This window comes from Nomascus leucogenys, chromosome 19 (genome assembly GCF_006542625.1).
Source record: "Nomascus leucogenys isolate Asia chromosome 19, Asia_NLE_v1, whole genome shotgun sequence".
NCBI lineage: Eukaryota > Metazoa > Chordata > Mammalia > Primates > Hylobatidae > Nomascus > Nomascus leucogenys.
The window spans coordinates 75087733-75105947 of record NC_044399.1 but is presented as its reverse complement, the minus strand read 5'-3'; the positions used below and the strand labels follow the sequence as shown (position 1 = coordinate 75105947).

General features: G+C 61.8%; 1 protein-coding gene across 1 annotated transcript; it reads right to left on the bottom strand.

Moving 5' to 3' along the window:
* On the bottom strand, positions 1–17032 carry MNT (MAX network transcriptional repressor). The gene is made up of 6 exons (XM_030800108.1): positions 16618–17032; positions 10903–11482; positions 10300–10341; positions 10039–10150; positions 3828–4020; positions 1–3630 (listed from the first exon to the last, which is right to left on the bottom strand). Exons 1-6 carry the CDS (start codon positions 16688–16690, stop codon positions 2864–2866), a joined length of 1767 nt encoding a protein of 588 aa, XP_030655968.1. The 5' UTR covers positions 16691–17032; the 3' UTR covers positions 1–2863.
* Between the last annotated feature and the right edge of the window lie 1183 nt (positions 17033–18215).

Here is an 18215-nt window from a genome sequence, read left to right as displayed (position 1 = left end):
TCAGGTTTCAGTGCAGGTTTATTTCAGTTTTATATTTTATTCCAGGCAAGTGCTTATTACATGGATAGTATTCATGTCTCGGTAACTAAAGTCTTGGAGCATGAACAGCCACTAGAATACAGTTCAATAGTAAAAATACAGTATGTACAAAATTAGGGTTTTTGTAGTTTTTGTTTTTTTTTCCCACACAGCAGATATACCCAAACACATAAAAATCTCTACAGTCTGGGGTCGCTACAGTTTATATTTCAGGAAACAGAGACACAGTGGCCGAGTCCTCACTGTAAACAAGGGCCACCTCTTTGGGGGTTGGGGGTGGGACCCTGGGATGGGGGGAAAAGCAGCCGTTTCTGGAGAGAGAAGGGGTCATGGTGACCCCCCAGTTACCCTCCAGGCATTCCCTGCCTTCTTTGGCCCCCGCAAGGAACCAACCTCCCCCTCTCCCCGAGGTAAGGACTCCCAGCCAGTGAGCCACTCTGAACATCAAAAGGTAAAACACGCATGAGAGGTAAGATTTGTGCGTGTGTGTGTGTGCGCGTGTGCGTGTGTGTGTCCCAGGCTAGAAGGGCTAGGGAGGGAGGGCCAGGCGGTCCCACAGGGTGAGGACAGATGTGGTCCCGACAGCTCTCAGGGGGAGACGCCCAAGGAAGGGCTGGGTGGTGGCTGCCCACTTGGGCACACAGCATCACAGCGTTCACAAACGACAACAAGAACAACAGCAACACCCATCGTCACCAATCTGGACATAGTCATTCGGCACTAGATTTGCAGGCCCCCACTGCTGGGGGACAGGGACGGGGAGGGGCAGCGGGTGGATGATGAGGTATCTGTGCAGGCCCGGGGGCCACTGGCCTCAGGATGCAGGGAGAGGTGGGCAGGCTGAGGGGAGGGGCGAGCTCCATGACGCTGCTCTAACTGTCCCATGGGTCAGGCCTGCCATCGCTGTCACAATGGGAATAGCAAAGCTGGCTCTCCCAGAGCCAGGGGGTCTGGCAGAGGTGGCTGTGCTGGGGTGGGCACAGGGCTCAGCCTCTGAGGGTGGTGACCTGGTTTGTAACTGTCCCTTTACCCACACCAGGAGAGAGAAATAAGGAAACAGTCCCCTGGGAGGTATCCAGGACCAGGAGGGAACGGGAAGGGAATTCTTAGGCATCTAAGGATTCTTTATTTCAAGAGAAAATCTATTCAAGACCTTTGCTGACCTCCTCTGTGCCTGCAGGGCACTCCGGAAAATCCTCAGCTCTGTTCCCTCCCTCCTGGCCCCCTCGCCGGCCCAGGCCCCTGCCCCAGCCCATCAGTGTGAACTTCACACCCAGGGACACTGGCTTCCTCCCGCTACACTGAAAGGCCACTGGTGAGTGTGTGTCCAGGTGGGGAGCCGAGCGTGTCTGACACAAAGCCACTTGTAATAAACATCCACATACAAGGAAAGGCCAAAGCAGGCTGCCCAGAGGCAGAGAAAGCCACACCCTAACACAGAGCCCCTGACTCCTCCCCCTTCCACGCTCAGCCCTGTCCTTGACCCAACCAAGGACCTCTTCTCAGAGAAAGGTGGTGCTGCTCAGCAGCTCCCCGGGGAGGGTCCATTCAAAAGTGTCCCCTGGAGAAGCGGGGTGTTGAGGGGATGGGAGGACAGAGGCAAAGGGGCTGGAGCAGAAGCGGCAGCCCTAGCTCCAGCCCTCTGTTCTGTACAGGTCCCAGGGTTGGTCTGGGGACACGCTTAGGACTTGGCTAAGCCGCTGGGTTTTTACCTTCCTGATGTCTCAACGATGTGGCTTCTATGCTCCTGGAAACAAGACCAGATGCTGGTCCATGTCTCCCAAACTGCAGGAGGCATCCAAACCCACAGGCCGCCAGGCCCACCTGTCCCTTGGAGGAGTGCCCAGCACTCAGCAGAGGTCAGAGATCAGGGGCTGAACGCAGGACAGCGCCCCTCTTTGCTGCCTTCTGGAAGCCAAGAGCCAAGCCCAAGGCTGGGGACTGGGGACAGAGGTCCAGTGGCTCTCCTCCCATCCAGACCCAGGCTGCAGGGGACGGGGAAGGGGGCAGGACAGCCGAGTCCCTCCTTCCCCACCTCAGCCTGCCCTTCTGAGGTCCAGAGCCCAGTGGCAGGGAATGGGTTGAGGGCACAGGAAGCTTGGCAGTGGCTGGGTTTGGTTTATTGTTGGTAGAGAATCATTTTAAGTAGTTTCTACGGTAACGAATCACAGTGACTGCAATCGGGTCAGAGAGCCCCAGGCTGGGGCCCCACCTGTCCGGGTGGGACTCCAGACCAGCCACTTCCTATGATCTGTCACCTGTGCTCAGAGCAGGGCCCCTTATCACCCCAGTCAGCAGCTTTCTGGGCCAAGTGGCTTCAGTTCTGCTTCCCCCATTTCCCCTCCAAAGGCCTGGGAAGAGAACTCCGAGGCTCCAGAGGAAAGCCGGGGGCCTGGGCCACCTCACCAGACAGCAATAGCAGCAGCAGCAGCAGCACAGGAAGGCGGGGCAGGGCAGGGGAGAAGTCAGGGAGCGTGACGTCCACATCGCACTGATTTCTGAGGGTAGGGAGGGAAGCAGGAGCGGCACTGGAGCTGGCACTGGGCCGGACAGGTGGCACATTCCATCAGAGTCTCGCATTTTCTCAGAGTCATCTTACCAAGTCCTAGCGCAGCAGGGTGGCCCCCTGCCCTGTGCCCAACTCCCTGGGTGGCCCTTCCCTCCCTTGGCTCAGAGTCTTTGCACCCCCTTCCCTTAGGAGGCCTGGGGGTGGGGGTGGGGGGCTGGCCTGGGCCTGGCTGGAATGTGTGGAGCTGGTGGGTGAGAGAGTGGGGGACAGGTCCCCCTCCCTGTCCCCACTGGGGGCCTCTGAGTGGCCTCGTCCTCAAGCCAGCTTGAGCGTGCTGACTGGGAAGGAGGGCATGGTGACCATGGTCACAGGGTTGAGCACGGTCTGGCCCACCAGCTGGGGGTGGTGCACCACCTGAGCCCCCACGGCCGGCTTCGCCATGACAGTAGCCGGGGGCCCCAGGCCAGCTGTGCCGTTCACTTGCTGGTGCGAGAGGGTGTGGGCGATGTGGCTCACTGCCACGGGCTGGCTCACTGCCACGGGCTGCGGGTACAAGGGCAGCTGGGAGCCCAGGTGGGCCACATGGTTGAGGGTGGCAGGGTGCACGGTGATGTGCCCAATGGGGGGTGTGGCAGGCGCCAGCTGCACCGCGGGGCTGGGGGCCGAGGGGGCGATGTGGGCGATGTGCTTGCCGCCTGGCCCCTGCAGAACGTGGTTCACAGTCTGGATGACTGAAGCGTGAGTGGTGGCTGTGTGGGCGATGACCGTGGAGCCACCCCCAGCCGTCGCCACCAGATGGGCTGGAGCTGGCACCAGTGTCTGGGCAGGGGCAGCCGGTGGGGGAGGAGGGGCTGGCAGGGGGGTCTTCTGCTGTGGCTGCTGCTGCTGCACGGGGAGGTGGGCAGGAGATAGGGCCACGGAGTGGGGGTGAGGGTGTGGGTGTGGAGGCAGAGGCGCAGGGGTGGTGCTGGGGGGTGGCAGGGTGGACTTCAGCAGCTCCGGCTGGGGACGATGGCTCAGCTTAGGTGGGCCCAGGCCCGCCCGGTCCTCCTCCATATCCTCGTCTATGTTGTCCTCACCCTCTGTGGGGAACACGGGGCAGGGAGCAGGTCAGAAGGGCAGGAAAGCAAGTGGCTGGAGGCGTAGACGCTCGTGGGGGTGTGGGAATGGGATGGGGCTGGGGCCATCTTTTCTAGCAGGCAAGAGCCTGGCCAGGGAGGCTGGAATTTGAGGTGTAACATCTGAGGGCTGTGGGGCCAGCGTGGGGGCTGGGGCTCACCAGAGGCGGTGGAGGTGGAGGCCTGGTCATCCTCTGGCTGGCCCGTCTGCCGCAGCACGCGGTCAATCTCCAGTACGTCCATCCACTGGCTCAGCTCGTGCTTGAGCTCTGCCAGCCGCTGCTGCGTGGCAATCTTCTCCCGCGCCAGCCGCTCCATTTCATGCTCATATTCCTTCTCCTTCCTCTTCAGGGACTGGGGCACAGAGTAAGGGACAGCAGGACACCCTGAGCAGCAGCCTTGGGGCCCAAAGCCCCCACAAACCTCTCCCTACCAGCTGGCCCACAGAGACAGGTCTGTGGCAACCAGCGGGCCCAGCCTGATGGGGGCTGCTGGAGACCGCATCTGTTGTGGTCCATGCCCCTGCCCAGCGAGGCCCAGCGTCCCAAGGAGTGTGGGCTCTTGGGACAGGCACCACTGAAGCAAGCTCAACCAGGTGTGCGGGTCCTTCCCTGTCCTTCACAACAACTCGTCCTCAGGGGCTTCTCCGCTTCTCGCCCCATCCCTCCTCCAGCAGCCTCTTCACTTTGCACACTTCTGCCTCGAGCTACCCTCTACAGAACCCCAGGATCCTGCGCTTCCACCTCACCGTTCACTTGTCTCCCTGGTAATTTCAACATCCTTGGAGAATGACCCACTAGGCAGTGACACGACCTCGCCCCGTCTCATCTCCAGGATTCGCCTCCCTCCTGGCTGCTGGTCCCCAACCTGCTCCCCGCACCTGCTCCCCTGGGCGACTCTCCACTGTGCCTGCCTGACGATTCTCGACAAGGTTCCACCTACACACTGCTCCCCATCACCCTGCCCACTGCCCTCCAGACTCCCTGGGCTGAACAACCCCGAAGCCTAGGAATGTGCCCCCCTGTACTTGGGCTAAACTGATCCATGAGAAATGGCTCTTGCATCCCATGACCCAGCCCCCTCCACACTCAAAGTCTTTCCCGTGTTCCAACCCGGCACTTCATCAATCGCACTGTTTCAAGTCTCACAGACCTCCCTGCTGGCAGCTTTTCGCCCAGGCACGTCATGACCAATGTGTCCACCAGGCAATGCCAACACGTGTCCTTGCTGCCTCCCGAGTCCCTTTCTTGGCCTGCTCTCGAGCTCCTAGCTTCCCAGGCTTACTGGTCGTGTCCAGGTGCGGGGCCCGCAGGCTTTTCACACACACAACTCACCAGCCCGCCTTGGTTTTCCTCTCTGAACCCCGTCTGCCCTCATCACACACAGATCCTCCTCCCTTTGCCCCCTAGATCTTATCTGCCCATGCTCCAAGACCACATCTGAGCCCCTACCTCCCCCACCGTCCTTCTGTCTCCCACATCCTCCTGCCTCCAAGCCCTTCCGGGCACCGCACCATTTTTTTCGAGGCTGGTTTGGATTTGGGGTGGGTTTTGGTTATATTCTCCTCCCCCACTCTCCCTCAATTTTCTTTTACTGTTTGTTTTTTTGAAACAGAGTTTCGCTCTTCTTGCCCAGGCTGGAGTGCAGTGGCATGATCTCGGCTCACCGCAATCTCTGCCTCCCAGGTTCAAGTGATTCTCCTGCCTCAGCCTCCTGAGTAGCTGGGATTATAGGCATGCGCCACCACACCCGGCTAATTTTATATTTGTAGTAGAGACAGGGTTTCTCCATGTTGGTCAGGCTGGTCTCGAATTCCCGACCTCAGGTGATCTGCCCGCCTCGGCCTCGCAAAGTGCTGGGATTACAGGCATGAGCCACCGCGCCCGGCCTACTAGTGTTTCATCTTTGATTCTCCATCAGCCCTCAACCCTGATTCTCGCCTTTCTTGATCAACACCTTTTCTTGCCTCTGTCCCCTTCTCTCCCTTTCTCTCTCACTCCCTTCCAACCTGGGGGACAGTGGTGTGGAGGAGGAGCCATAGGCCTGAGAGTCCATCTGCACTCCTTCCTGGAGCCCAGAGGCAGGAGAAGGGGGTGGCGTCTCCAGCCCCCTGACACTGAGGAAAAATGGGGCTCTTCTCACTCCACCCCCCCTTCCTCCCCTGCACCAGGACTGGGCCGCTTCTGGGTGGGGTAGTGGGTCCCAGATTGGCTCACACTGAGAATGTAAGAACTGCAAACAAAATTTCTATTAAGTTTTCTGTCTCAAAAAAAAAAAAAAGCGGGGGGGTGAAATGAAAAGAGCCCCATCTGCCTGGGCAGTAAATATGAGGCTGAAAGATAGGACTTCCTCAGGAACCGGCTCATACAAAGTCTCTCACATACATGCTTTGTCTTTCCGCCTCAACACACACTGTCCCTGTCCCAGCTGTGAATGAAGGTGAGGATGGCTGCGTAGTCCGTTTAGATCCCAGAGCCCACGGGCAGCCAGGAAGAGCTATGCGCAGGGTGCTTACTCAGCCCCAGGGGAAGGATCTGGAAGGGTGCTGTCCCGACTCCTGGTGACCATGTTCCTTCCCACCTCTGTCCTGTCTCTTCCCTGCATCGCAGGGAGAATCACAATAACCCATTAGACCCAGGTTTCCCTTCTTTCATCCCCTAGGGCAGGGGACCCAAAACCCCAGGTACTGGTCCGTGGCCTGTCAGGAACAGGGCCGCATGCAGGAGGTGAGCAGCAAGGGCGCTCTGATCCTGTCACATCAGTGGGACATTCGGTTCTCACAGAAGCAGGAGCCCTCCTGTGAACTGTGCACACCAGGAGTCTAGGTTTTGTGTGCTCCTTAGGCGAGTCTGACTAATGCCCGATGATGGGAGGTGGAACACTTCCATCCCGAAACCAGCCCCGCCCTCCCTCTCCATGGAAAAATGGTCTTCCAGGAAACTACTCCCTGTTGCCAAAAAGGTTGGGGATCGCTGGGCTAGGAGCAGTTTTGCTGTTTTGTAGCAGCTTTTCCTGACCAGGCCTGGCAAAGTCTCCAACCCCACCCACCAGTGAGGCCAGCTTCCCACACCCCCTCCTGCATACATTTCTGCCCTCACCAGTGACAGATGTCTCGAACCATTAGTGCCAGCAACACATAACCCAGGTAGAACCGTGCTCTGTAGTGGCCTGAAATCTAGCAGCTTGACACTTCTGTTGCCAGTCCCAGGCCACACACAGCCCTCCCTCATTCTGGCTTTAACAGTTTCTCCCCATTTTCTGCTAGAAAGACAGTAGGAAACTCCCTTGCCCCTACACACACCTGTGTGGCTTTTCTTTTTTTGGAGACAGAGTCTCGCTCTGTCACCCAGGCTGGAGTGCAGCGGTATGATCTCAACTCACTGCAACCTCCGCCTCCCGGGTTCAAGTGATTCTCCTGCCTCAGCCTCCCAAGTAGCTGGGACTACAGACATGTGCCACCAGGCAGGACTAATTTTTGTATTTTTAGTAGAGATGGGATTTTGCCATGTTGGCCAGGATGGTCTTGAACTCCTGACCTCAGGCGATCCACCCGCCTCGGCCTCCCAAAGTGCTGGGATTACAGGTGTGAGCCATGGCGCCCAGCCTGTGTGTGGCTTTTCACCTGGCTCTGAGGCTCTAACAAGGGGCCCTAGGTGAGTCAGCTCTCACTTGAACCTGGCTGCTGGGGACTGGAAGCAGCAGTCCTGAACTTAACCCACCTGTGGGTAGGATATAGTTCTGGGCCAGGGAGTGACATGAGTCAAAAGCTTCCCCTTCTCACCTAGTCCAGTTCTTCACAGGCCTAGAGGCCCCTCGAAGGTTTCCCCAGGATCTAACTTTAACCCACATTGCTTCATTCTAAACCCATTTCCTTTCTGTGACTACCTGGATGCACGGTTTGGTACCTATTTTTCTTGTCTCTGACCACTTTACTGTGGCTGTCTTCAAACCTTTGACCACCTCCAAGCCACTCTGGATTCTGGCTGGGGACCACTGCCTTCTTCCCACAACTTCCTGCTCTCAGCAAACAACCAAAGCCCCCAGTCTACACAGCCCCACTGGTATCTCCAGGACCAGCTCTTGACTCTGCCCGTCTCTGAGTGACACCCTCCTGACCGTGTTTGTGTTTGTTCTTAGAAACGGAGGTCTCACTCTGTGGCCCAGGCTGTCCTCGAACTCCCTGGGCTCAAGCGCTCTTACTGCCTTGGCCTCCCGAGTAGCGTAGCTGGGACTCAGATGCGAGCCACCGTGCCTTTTATTTCCAAAAAGCATCCTGTTCCCTCCTGCTGGAAAAACTGGGCTGCCCCTGGGCTCTTGGCCTCCACTTTGCTCCTTGCCACCCAGACTTATCCTGCAGGTTGAGACCTCAAAGGTCCTTTCCTCAGGAACAACTATCCTTCCTCCCCAGAACAGATCCCGCCGCCCGGTCCCTATTATGCCCACACGGCCGTCTTCTGAGAATGACTTGTTCACCATCTGCCACAAGACCCAGCCTGGGAGGGTGGAGACCCAGGCTTTTTTACTTGCTCGCCACCATTCTCCCAGAAGCAGAGACTTCGCTAAACGCACCTCAATGAATAAATGAATAAATGGTTTGTAGACAGGCCTTTGAGTTTCCTGCTTCTGTGACCAACACCAGAATGGGTGTCCCTTCTGGACAGCCTGAGTGAGGCCCACCCCGGCTCCTACTTCACCGGGCCCAGCTCCTCAAGAGCTTCCTTCTGCGGCTGCCGCTGAGTCTCCTTCCGATTCATTTCCAAACCCACACGTTACGCAAGGCGCCCTCTGCAAGTAGTATCTGCAAAGAGGAACTCGCCGTGCCGTCCTTCCTATTTCTCAAAAATAATAACTAAGCGAATGTCGGGAGTGCAGTGAAGTGTCTGCATGAACACCCTCGGCCAGACCTGCGACTAAACTACAACCAAGCCCACGTCCTGCAAAACCAGTCCAGAAATAAACCACCGGCCTGTCGTGGCCTCCGGGGCCCTCTCCCGCTTGGCGCCCCGAGGCCCCACCCCGAAGCACGCGCGCACCCACGCGGCCGCGGCTTCCCTGCGTCACCCTCGCCGGCTGCACCGCCCTCCGCGACTCAAGAGCACCGCCCCCCCCGCTGCAGCCAATCCGCGAACCCGGCCCCGCCCCTCCCGGCTGCCCGGAAACTGCCTGGAGGCGCGCCAGCCCCGCCCCCTGGCCAGGAGGGCGGGCGGAAGGGTGCGTTCGCGGGAGGCTGGGAGGGAGCTGCCCGCCTAGAGCAGTTGCGAAGCAGCACCTCAGCCCCTCCCTCAGCAAGTCAGGCTCCGGTTACCTCAGGGCTGTGACCCCGCGGTCGAGGCCGGGGGAGGGGCGGCGCCCCGCGGTAGGCTCCTCGCGCGCTGGACCCTCCTCGCCACCCCTCCCACGGGGCCCGTGACGCCGCGCCGCCCCCGGAGCTTCCTCAGAGGGTGGAGAGGGAGAGTCCCGGCTCGCCGCCCACCGCGCCCAACGCGGGCTGGGAGCCGCACGTCCCTCCATCCCCAACGGCTCCGCGTCTCCGCGGCCGCCGGCCCATCCCCCACAGCCTCCGGCCCGACGCGCGGAAGCCCCGCCGGTTTCCAGGGAAACCGAAGCTTAGGCCGCCATGGCAACTGCCTGACGTGGCGGCGCCCCCGGCCCCAGCACTGCAGAGGGAGCGACGCCCAAAGGGAGGGGACGCGCAGCCGAGAGGGCCCCGAAAGAAGGGACACCCCCTCTTCTTAGCCCAGGAGGAAGGAAAGCGTGACGTGTTTCAGGCTCGGCGGCCCCGGGGCTGTTTGCCGCCCAGTCAAATCGCAGTTTCCCCCGCCCCAGGCGTAACCCCACACTCGGGCCGTGGCGCCTCCACGCGCGCTCCGAAAGGACCTTCCTCCTTCGGGGTAAAGGGGGCTCGGCCCGCGCCGCAGCGTGAACAGGGACCACGCCCAACCCTCCCCGCAAATAGCTACAGACATTCGGGCGGAATCTGGGCTCCCGCCCAGGCTCTGCGGCCGAGGAGGAGGCGCCGGGCCGCCCCATGCCCTTCCCTCCCGCGGCTGCACCAACACGCGCGAACGGGAGCCGCCACCGGGACTCGCACCAGGCGTCACGCGCGCGCCTCACGGCCTCGGGGACACCAAGACTGCGGGGGCTCCGGAGCGGCGCGAGAGGGGAGCCGCGCCCTCCTCTGCGCACGCGCGCCCTCCCGGGCAGGGAGCCCCGCTGACGTCAGCCGGGCCATGTGCTCAACGCCCGCGTGGAGGCGGGAGGGAGGCGCGGGGGAGCCGCCCGGGCGTGAGGGCGGGGCGGGGAGCGGCCGGGGGAGGGGCGGCAGAGGGAGGGCGGGGGAAGCTGCGCGGCGCCCGCCTCTGGGCCCCATACCTGGATGTACCGCAGCGCCGTCCGTAGCACGCTCAAGTTGGAGGTCTTCTTGTCATCCACGTTGGGGATGTTCCGCTTCAGGGTCTCAAAGCACTCTTTCAGATGGGCCCTCCTGGAGAGAGGGGCGAGCGCCGGTCAGCGGTGCCTGGGGCGGGGCTGGGACGGGGGGAGGCAGGACCCGGGGGAGCTGGGGCCGAGGGCCCGCGGGGCCCGGGCCACGCGCGCGTGCGCACACACACACACACACAGACACACACACACCTGTTCTTCTCCAATTTGTTGTGGACTTCTCTGGTTCCGATCCTGAAACCCAGACAGACAGGAGGCTCAGGGAGGAGGACTCGATTAGACGGCCTTCCTAACCTGCGCCGCCACCCCCAAAATTGCCACAGGCTGTTTGTCCCCAACATTGTCTCAAAGCAGAATGGGAGATGTTCGCCCTGTGCCATGCTGCGCCCACCCCCTGGAGGGCACGTCTGTGCTCATAGTCACAACTCCTGTCACCCTCCGTCCCACTAGGAGGGAGACAGGAGGGCTCCTGGGACTCAGAAGCAGCCGGTTGACCCCAGCCCTCACCCAAGAGGCCCATACTCTGTCCAGAGGCCTGGGAATGCCATAGTCCTCAGCCTTGGAGTGCGTGAGAAAACACAGAAGCCTGGGAACAGGGGGCAATGGGACATTCCTTCCCAGGATAGAGATGGGCACAGTGAGGACGTGTTCAAATACAGGGGGCACTTCTCAGCTGGGGAGGCAGGACACACCTCTGAAGCCCCAGCCCGGGAGGGCACCTTGTCTTGCACACAGCCCACGGGATGGGCAGCTCTCCTATCCCCCACCAGCCCGACCCTGCCACACCCCACTCACCCCCCGGGCCTCTTCTTCTGTTCACTGGATTTGACTTCTTCAGCTGGTGCCAACTTCAGGGTCCCAAGCGTGGGTGGGGGCGGCTGCTGGGGGGCCAGCTGAGGCTGGACTCCAGGGTGTGGCGCTATGGTCAGGATAGGTGTGGGGAGGGGCTGCAAAGGCTTGGGGCTGCCAGTGGCTGGAATGGTGGTCTTCGAGTCCGGCAGTAGGGGAGCAGGGGTGGGCACCTGCGGCCTGCTGGGCAGGGGGGCAGGCTCCTTAATACTGAGTCCAGGGGTGCTAACCAGGGCCGGCTGACGAGGCGCCAGGGGCAGAGGCTGGGCTGCCGGGGGCAAGGGTGGGGGTGGGGGTAGAGGCTGAGGGGAGTTGGTCACCACAGGAATAGGAATGACAGTCAGTGGGGCAGGGGTGGCAAGTGGTGGTGGGGGTGCCGGTGGGGGAGCCGGTGGAGACAGAGGCAGGGGTGGCGCCTCCATGCGGGGTTCCTCCACAGGAAGGGCATGTGCCAGCCTGGCCAGGCTATTGGCCTTCTTCTGTTCCTGCTCCCGCTCCCGCTCCAAGCGAAGCCGCTCCTGCTCCTCTACGCAGAGAGAACACAAGAGGGGGGGGTCTCAGCGGGGCCCCAGAACTCCAGCCCTAACGCGTCCTCAGACCCTAGCCCGGTCAGTACTCAGTGACACTCCTGCTCAGCGGGAGACACCATAAATAGTCTACCAGCCCAGCCAGGCACGGGGGAAAGTGCCAGGGCACAGCAGTGAACAAATTGAGCAGACCTGTTTCCCACCACCAGGAAACAGGACAGTCACGGGAGCTGACAGTCCGGGCTGCGGGCAGGACAGGCGGCCCTGGAAGGGTGGAGCAGAGCTGTCAGAGGGTGCTGCAGGCCACCTGCCAGCCTGCAGAGTGAGGAGGAGGGCGGGTGAGGGCAGCGAGGGTCAGAGGCCACAGGGCCGAGGTGGGAGAGGCAGGCAGAGGCCCAGCCACCCAAGACGTCACACCAGAGAAGAGGGTGTGCTGACAGATCCCAGCTTCCGTGGAAGGCCTTTAACAATGTTTACCAAGCACTTTCTAGAGGGCAGGCAGTGCCTGCATGGCACAGATGAAGTCAGTGAAGCTCAGGGAGCAAAGTGATTTGCTGCAGGTCCCACAGCAAGCCTCCTGACCCCTGGAGGACGCTTGCCATGCTCACAAGGAAGTGCTGACGGTCCCTGGATCCTCACAAGAGCCCCACGTCACATCACAGGCAGGACAGGAACATCACCCTGGTTTCACACATGTGGAAACAGCCCAGCACTCCTGACTCCGAGGCTGGGTCCCAATGCCTTTTTTCCTCAGAGAGCATTCAACAAACACACTTAGTCCCTCTCTGACCCTTCTCGTGCTATAACTCATTTTTCCCAAATCCCCAACATCCCCCCCACCACCAGCAGCAGCGCCAGCATGTCCTGTCCTTCAGGCCTAAAGCATCCTCTGACATCCTCAGTGACACCCCGCTCAGCCTGAGACAATACAAATACCCAACCAGTCCAGCCAGGCACCGGGGAAAGTGCACCTGCCTGGTTCTGGGTGAGAGAGGGCAGCTGAGGAGGAGGTAGAGCAGCGACCATTTCTCCCAAACAAGAATGGGCTGGGCTCTTCAATGGGGGCTGAGCAGGGCAGTGCACCCCACCATCCGCTCAGCATCTCTGCTGAAAGCCCAGCAGGAAGGCAAGGCCCACTCAGGAGCTGGCTGCCAACAGGGGAAGGGGAGGCACCTCCATCTCCAGCTTGCCTCGTCCTCTCCCAGGCCCCACCATTCTGGTTCCCCGGCTACGGGGCTGACCCAGGCCCTTGGAGTCTGCAGCCCCCACGCCAGGGAGCCGCCGGGACAAGCAGCCCTCTCCTCTGGCCCCGGACGCCCGCCCCGCTCCGCTGACGAACGCAGCAGACAGCCCGGGCTGGTGGACACGCCCCAAACACCCGGGCAAGGGGTGGCGCGGGGGACTGGAGTCGGCTAAGGCCCCCTGGGGAGAAGAGCACCCACCTCCCACACTCTTACTGGCTCAGAGGCCCCAGAAAACCTGAGGCCTCAGGCCCCTTGGCCAATCAACAACTGGAGTGTGAGCCAGGCCTGCTCCCAGCCCCGCCCTCCCGCAGAGGGAAGAGGCCGAGGAGGAAGCGGAGGGGGAAGCGTCCTGGGAGGGGAAGCCTCAGTGGTTTCCCAGCAGCCGGAGTTCAGGGGCTGGGCTAGCCAGCGGGCCTCTTTCAGATCTCCCTAGCCCTTCGGGAAGGGGCGATGCCAGGCCGGTGCGGGCCTGCTCCAGTGCGGGGAGGCCTTAGGTTATGTCCGGGAGAAAACCAGCTTCCCACAGACCGCAGTGGCCAAGCAGCCTGCTGAGTTCCAGTGACAGGGCCCTTTTCAGTCGGGCACAACCTCAGTAGTCCCCAGCCCCTTCCCCTACCCCAAGACAAGGCTCTGGATCCCAGGGCCTAACACAGACCCCGCCTCCATTCCTTTGGCTGACACAGACCTAACTTTTCATTGGCCTTCAGACATGGACTCCACTCTCTATAGGCAGAGGGACAATCAGGGCCCTCCCTGAGTCACAAGGACAGATGGGACCCTAGGGTGCAAGCCAACCCCCATTCCCCATATTTTAAAGCAACCCCAAAGCTCACCTGGGAGGTGGCAACCTCCTTCTCACCTGCCCTCTCTCACCCAGAACCAGGCAGGTACACCTCACAGGTGCCAGGAAGGACCCAGTTACACCTGGAGCAGCATGAAAAAGCTCCACAAGTGGTGAGGAAGAGGAGCTGCACCCGGCCAGATCCAGCCTACCAGAGCTTCCTGACCCTTCCCACCCAGCGGCAACCCTTTCCCTGTGCACTGGAGACCCACCAAACTGGTGGTGGCTGGTGCTCCCTCAGGAGCACCCTGCGCTTAGGCTCTTTTAAAGAATGTTCTGCACATCCACCAGACAGGGTGCGCCCCCTCACATGCTTCCCTGGGCTCCACCCAGAGGCTGCCCCCAAAGAATTTAGCATGCCCCTCTGCAGTGACCCAGGGGCCAAGGCTTCAGCCCACAGTCAAGAGCATGGGCAGTGTGCTCCCTTCAACCTTCCCAAGCGACTGTGGCCCAGGCGCTCTGCAGGCACAGGGCTGGGGTGGAGGAGTCCACACTGGTGGGCCCCAGCAGCCACGGGAATTCTCTCATCTGCACGCTAAACAGGGGGCTTGGTGCCTAAGGCAGGCCCAGGGTAAGCCTTGGAGAGTTGGTCAGGAGCCTGTGGACACCCCAACCAACTCCCTCCAAACAAGGCAGAAGAGTTGCCTGTGAGCCACCTCCATGAACACTAGGAATGACCAGGCCAGGCCCTCTGGCTGAGCACCAGGATAGCTCTGCCCTTTTCCCTCTCTCACAGGCACACACGTCTGCAGGGTCCTCATGTGAGCAAACTGGCTGGTCTAGGTCAGAAACCCATGCTTGCGGCTGAAAGGGAGAAAGGACAAGAGGATCCCTGTCCAGAGCTGGTCCTAGGTCCCAGGAAAGCGTTCTGGTCAGCAGGTTCACCTGCCATGCCCTTCCTTCCATTCGTCCTGCCCCAGCTCAGAGGACAGAACCTCAAGAGGGAGAAGAAAATGAATTCTGCTGGGATCGGTTCCGGACACCTGTACATGAGTTTTTGAGTAGATCTGGCTTTCCGCACCCACTCATCTCCAAAGACCTCTGACCAGCACCAAGAAGCTGTGACCAGGCCGCTGAACTCGGCCTAAACACAGTGGGTACTCGAACTGCAACGTGTTGATGGCGGCAGCAGGTGACTTCGTCTCTCCAAACCTTGTGCACGGTCTTCCCCTGACCTCTGTGCCCAAACGTAGGACATTCTTGGTCACCATGGGCACTCTCCACTGCCAGACCCCGCTCTGGACCACCAAGGCAACAGGCGGGGAGTGTGGGCGATGTCCCCGCCCATCACTTCTGCAAAACCCAGGCATCTGAGTCTCACATATCTCCAGTGACTCTTGACCTTGAGAAGCCGGTCGCCCCGACTAGGCCGCCGGCCCCGCAGCTCCCCCGCCCCTTGCCCGCTGCAGCTCCCCCCTTCCCCCACCCCCGCCCGCCGCGGCGGCGGCACACGGCGGCGCGCGCGCACACAACACACTACTACCTCCTGCATGACTCATCATTGAAGCAACAATAGGCAGAGAGAAAGGAAAGGAGGGCGAAGCACTCTCCACCACAACCAACCCTGCCGGGGGATTCTGGGGGGTGGGGAGGGCACAGGAGTCCCCGGGTCCTGCACACACACCGTTCCAGAGCCGAGGCCCTGGCAGCACCCTGGAAAAGGGAAGTCTTTCCCGCCAGCCCCTCTGCAGCACCCTGAAGCCAGGGACCACCAACAGGGCGCGTGAAGATAAGAGTCATTAGTCTCTTCCCTTTCGAGGGAGCGCCGAAGTTTGCCCTTTCTCATCCTGGCTCATTCCAGCGTGGCCCCGGGTGATGCCAGGGGGCATGGTTGGAACGTTTTGGGGGTCAGTGGAAAAATGTGAGCTCTAAATGTCTCGTCGCCCTGCGATTCTGAGGGTTTCCCTTGCCTCGGGATCAAACACAGGAGGTTAGGGGCGAGAGCCGACAGGTGAGCTCGGCTCCTCCCTCGCAGGGCAAAGGCTCTCCCTGGGAGGTGCCCAAAGGCCCGGGCCCGGGCCCAGGCCCAACCCAGCGCAAGGCCCCTTGCCAGCCCCGCCCAGGCCCCGCCCCCGGCCGAGCGCGAGGCGGTGAGGAGGGGCCGGGCCGCGCCGTCCCCAGCAGGAGTGTCCCCGGTGCACGTGGTCGGGGGCGGAGCCCGTCCACGTCACCACCCGGTGTAACCAACGGGCTCGGAACGCAGGCACACGCAACATTCCAGGCGAGAGCGGGTTTGGAACGCGCAGACACGCCACATTCCACACTGGCTAAAGCGGGGCGCAGCGAGGGGGGCCCGGGGGCTGCCCCCCAGCGACCCGCGGGCCACTTCGCAAACGCCCAATTAGCCCGGCTTTCACCCAAACCTCGGACGCGCGGCCCAGCCCAGCTCTGGGAGGCGGGGTCAGGCGGGGCTGGCCAGGATCATAAGACACGCGATGTCATTTCATTCTGCAAAGGCCGCCTCCGCCCCAAGCGGCGCGTAGATCTGCCGGGAGCGCCCCCCGCACCCTCCCCACGGGGCCAGGGAAGCCGAAGAGCTGCTCGGCGTAGAGTAGTCCCCACCCCCACTCCGTTACACACACGCCCACTCGTGTGCTATACACACGCCCGTGTACACGTCCGTTCATCTGCTCTTCCCGAGGCTCACATCACACATCCCCCGTGCACACACGCACGCACACGCGAGCCTGCCACCCCCACGCAACACCATTCCTCACCCCACCCCCCGGCTCACACATCCTCAGTGCCACCGAGGGGTCCGCTGGCCCACGCAAAAGCAGCCCCCCACAGAAGGGGCACAGGGGTGCCAGGCAGCCGGGGTAGCGCCCGCAGAAGCCAGGTCCCTCGCAGCATGTTAATGAATTCATTAATTAATTTCACTGCCCACATCACCCCTCCCCGGGCGGCGGCTCTCGCGGGGAGCCGTGCGCTGCTAGGCTCCGCAGGCCGCCCGGGAAGGGGCCCTGTCCGCGGTTTCGCGTGGGTTCGGGGACCGGGGTCACTCGCTTCCCCTTCCCCAGTGCCCCAGGGGCCCAGCCCGGCCGCTCACCACGTGCTCTCTGTTGTTGCTGCGCTTGCCATTCCAGGAAGCGGGCCGCCTCCAGTAGCGTCTCTATGCTCATCGCGCCGAGAGCTGCCGGGGGCGCGCCGGGGCCGAGGCTGCGGCCCGCGAGCCGGGCACAGGTCAGGCTGGCGGGCAGGCAGGAGGGAGGGATCACCTCCGGGGGGCGACAGCGGCGCAGCGCACTCCGCAGGGAAGAACGGGGGAGCACGGGGAGAAAAATCAATGTCTCTCAAAATATTTGCAAAATAGAAAATTGCAAATTTAAAAAAATGGGATGCAAAAAAAAAAAAAAAGGCGGCACTGCCTCCCTTCTTCCCCTCCCTCTCTACCTCCCTTCCGATGCCTCCCGCCCCGCGGCCCCCGGGAGTCCCGCCGACAAGAAAGGGCTTTGCAACAAGATGGCGAGGAGGCACCGACACACACAACAAGGGAAGGAGCCGCGCTGCCCCCGGCCGCCGCCCCCGCTACTACACCGGGGCCACAGCCAAAGCCCGGACCGGAGCCCCCGCCCGCAGGGCCGCGGCGTCTCGCGAAGGGAGGGGCGGGTCCTGCGCTGCTGGCCCCGCCCACCGGAGCCGGCGCGCGCACACGTGGCCCGGGCAGGGAGGGAGAGGTCCGAGCGCGGTGTGCGCGCCGCGGTTCCGCTTTCCTGCTGGCCCCGCCCCGGCTGCAAGCCACAAGTTGGGCCGGGACGGTGCGTTTGGGTCGTTCACCATGAAATCTGTCCTGCTGCAGGGAGGGAAGGGTGAACAATTCAAGATTTAACAGAGTTCCAATCAGGATATTCCAGGTCAGGGAAACCTTGGGAATGGCAGAGACTGGCCTGACCCTGGGTCTCCACGCTCCACCCACTCGCGACCTAAATCCCGCAATCGCCGGGCTGTCGCAATTCCCCCGGGATCCGCCCCTGGGCGGAGCTGCCGGCGGCTGGAGACTGTCAAGAGAACCAGTGGAGGGAGCGGAGCGGTAATCCGGCTCCGCGTTTTGTCTCCGTTCCTCCCCCCGCAGTGCGTTCGCATCCTATTAGGCGACGTCACCGGGCCGCGGGCCAATGGGCGGGCAGGACAACACGGCATGGAGCAGCTCCACATGGACACCCCGCGCCGCCAGCCTTCGGTTTAAAGGGCCAGTGTCTGCAGGTCACATTCGTGGGTGCGGATGGGGCCACTGGGCGAACCCAGGGTGGGATGCCGTAAGGGGAATCCCGCAGTCGTGCCCTGGCCTCCCCATTCCTTTTCACCACCCTCCATTTAAAACCAGGCCTTTATCTTTCCTTCCCCTAAACTCCAGTCTTTGTCCACGCGTATTCGATGTGGGTGGAGATACGGACTGTGCCACCCCATGGGCCACCCTTTGCTCTGGGGCCGGGGCCGGGGCGGGGAACACGAAGCGACCGCAGCCCAGACCGGGGGGCGTGGCCCAAATCGGGAACAACAACGTGGAGGGCGGAAGCCCGGCCCTCCCCGCGCCTGGCGACCGGCGGTGGGCGGGGCGCGGGGGCGGGGTCCACTGCGGCCGGCTGGAACCGCGCTCCCCAGAGGGAGGGACCCGGTCGCCCGCTCGCCCGCCCGTGTCTTCCTGGC

Excerpts from the sequence above, each read along its gene's own strand:
- MNT (XM_030800108.1), bottom strand. The coding sequence starts at position 16,690 with ATGAGCATAGAGACGCTACTGGAGGCGGCCCGCTTCCTGGAATGGCAA. Across the intron at positions 11,483-16,617 it reads GCAACAACAGAGAGCACGTG|AGGAGCAGGAGCGGCTTCGC; the intron begins GTGAGCGGCCGG and ends CTCTCTGCGTAG. Across the intron at positions 4,021-10,038 it reads CGGCGCTGCGGTACATCCAG|TCCCTGAAGAGGAAGGAGAA; the intron begins GTATGGGGCCCA and ends TCTGTGCCCCAG.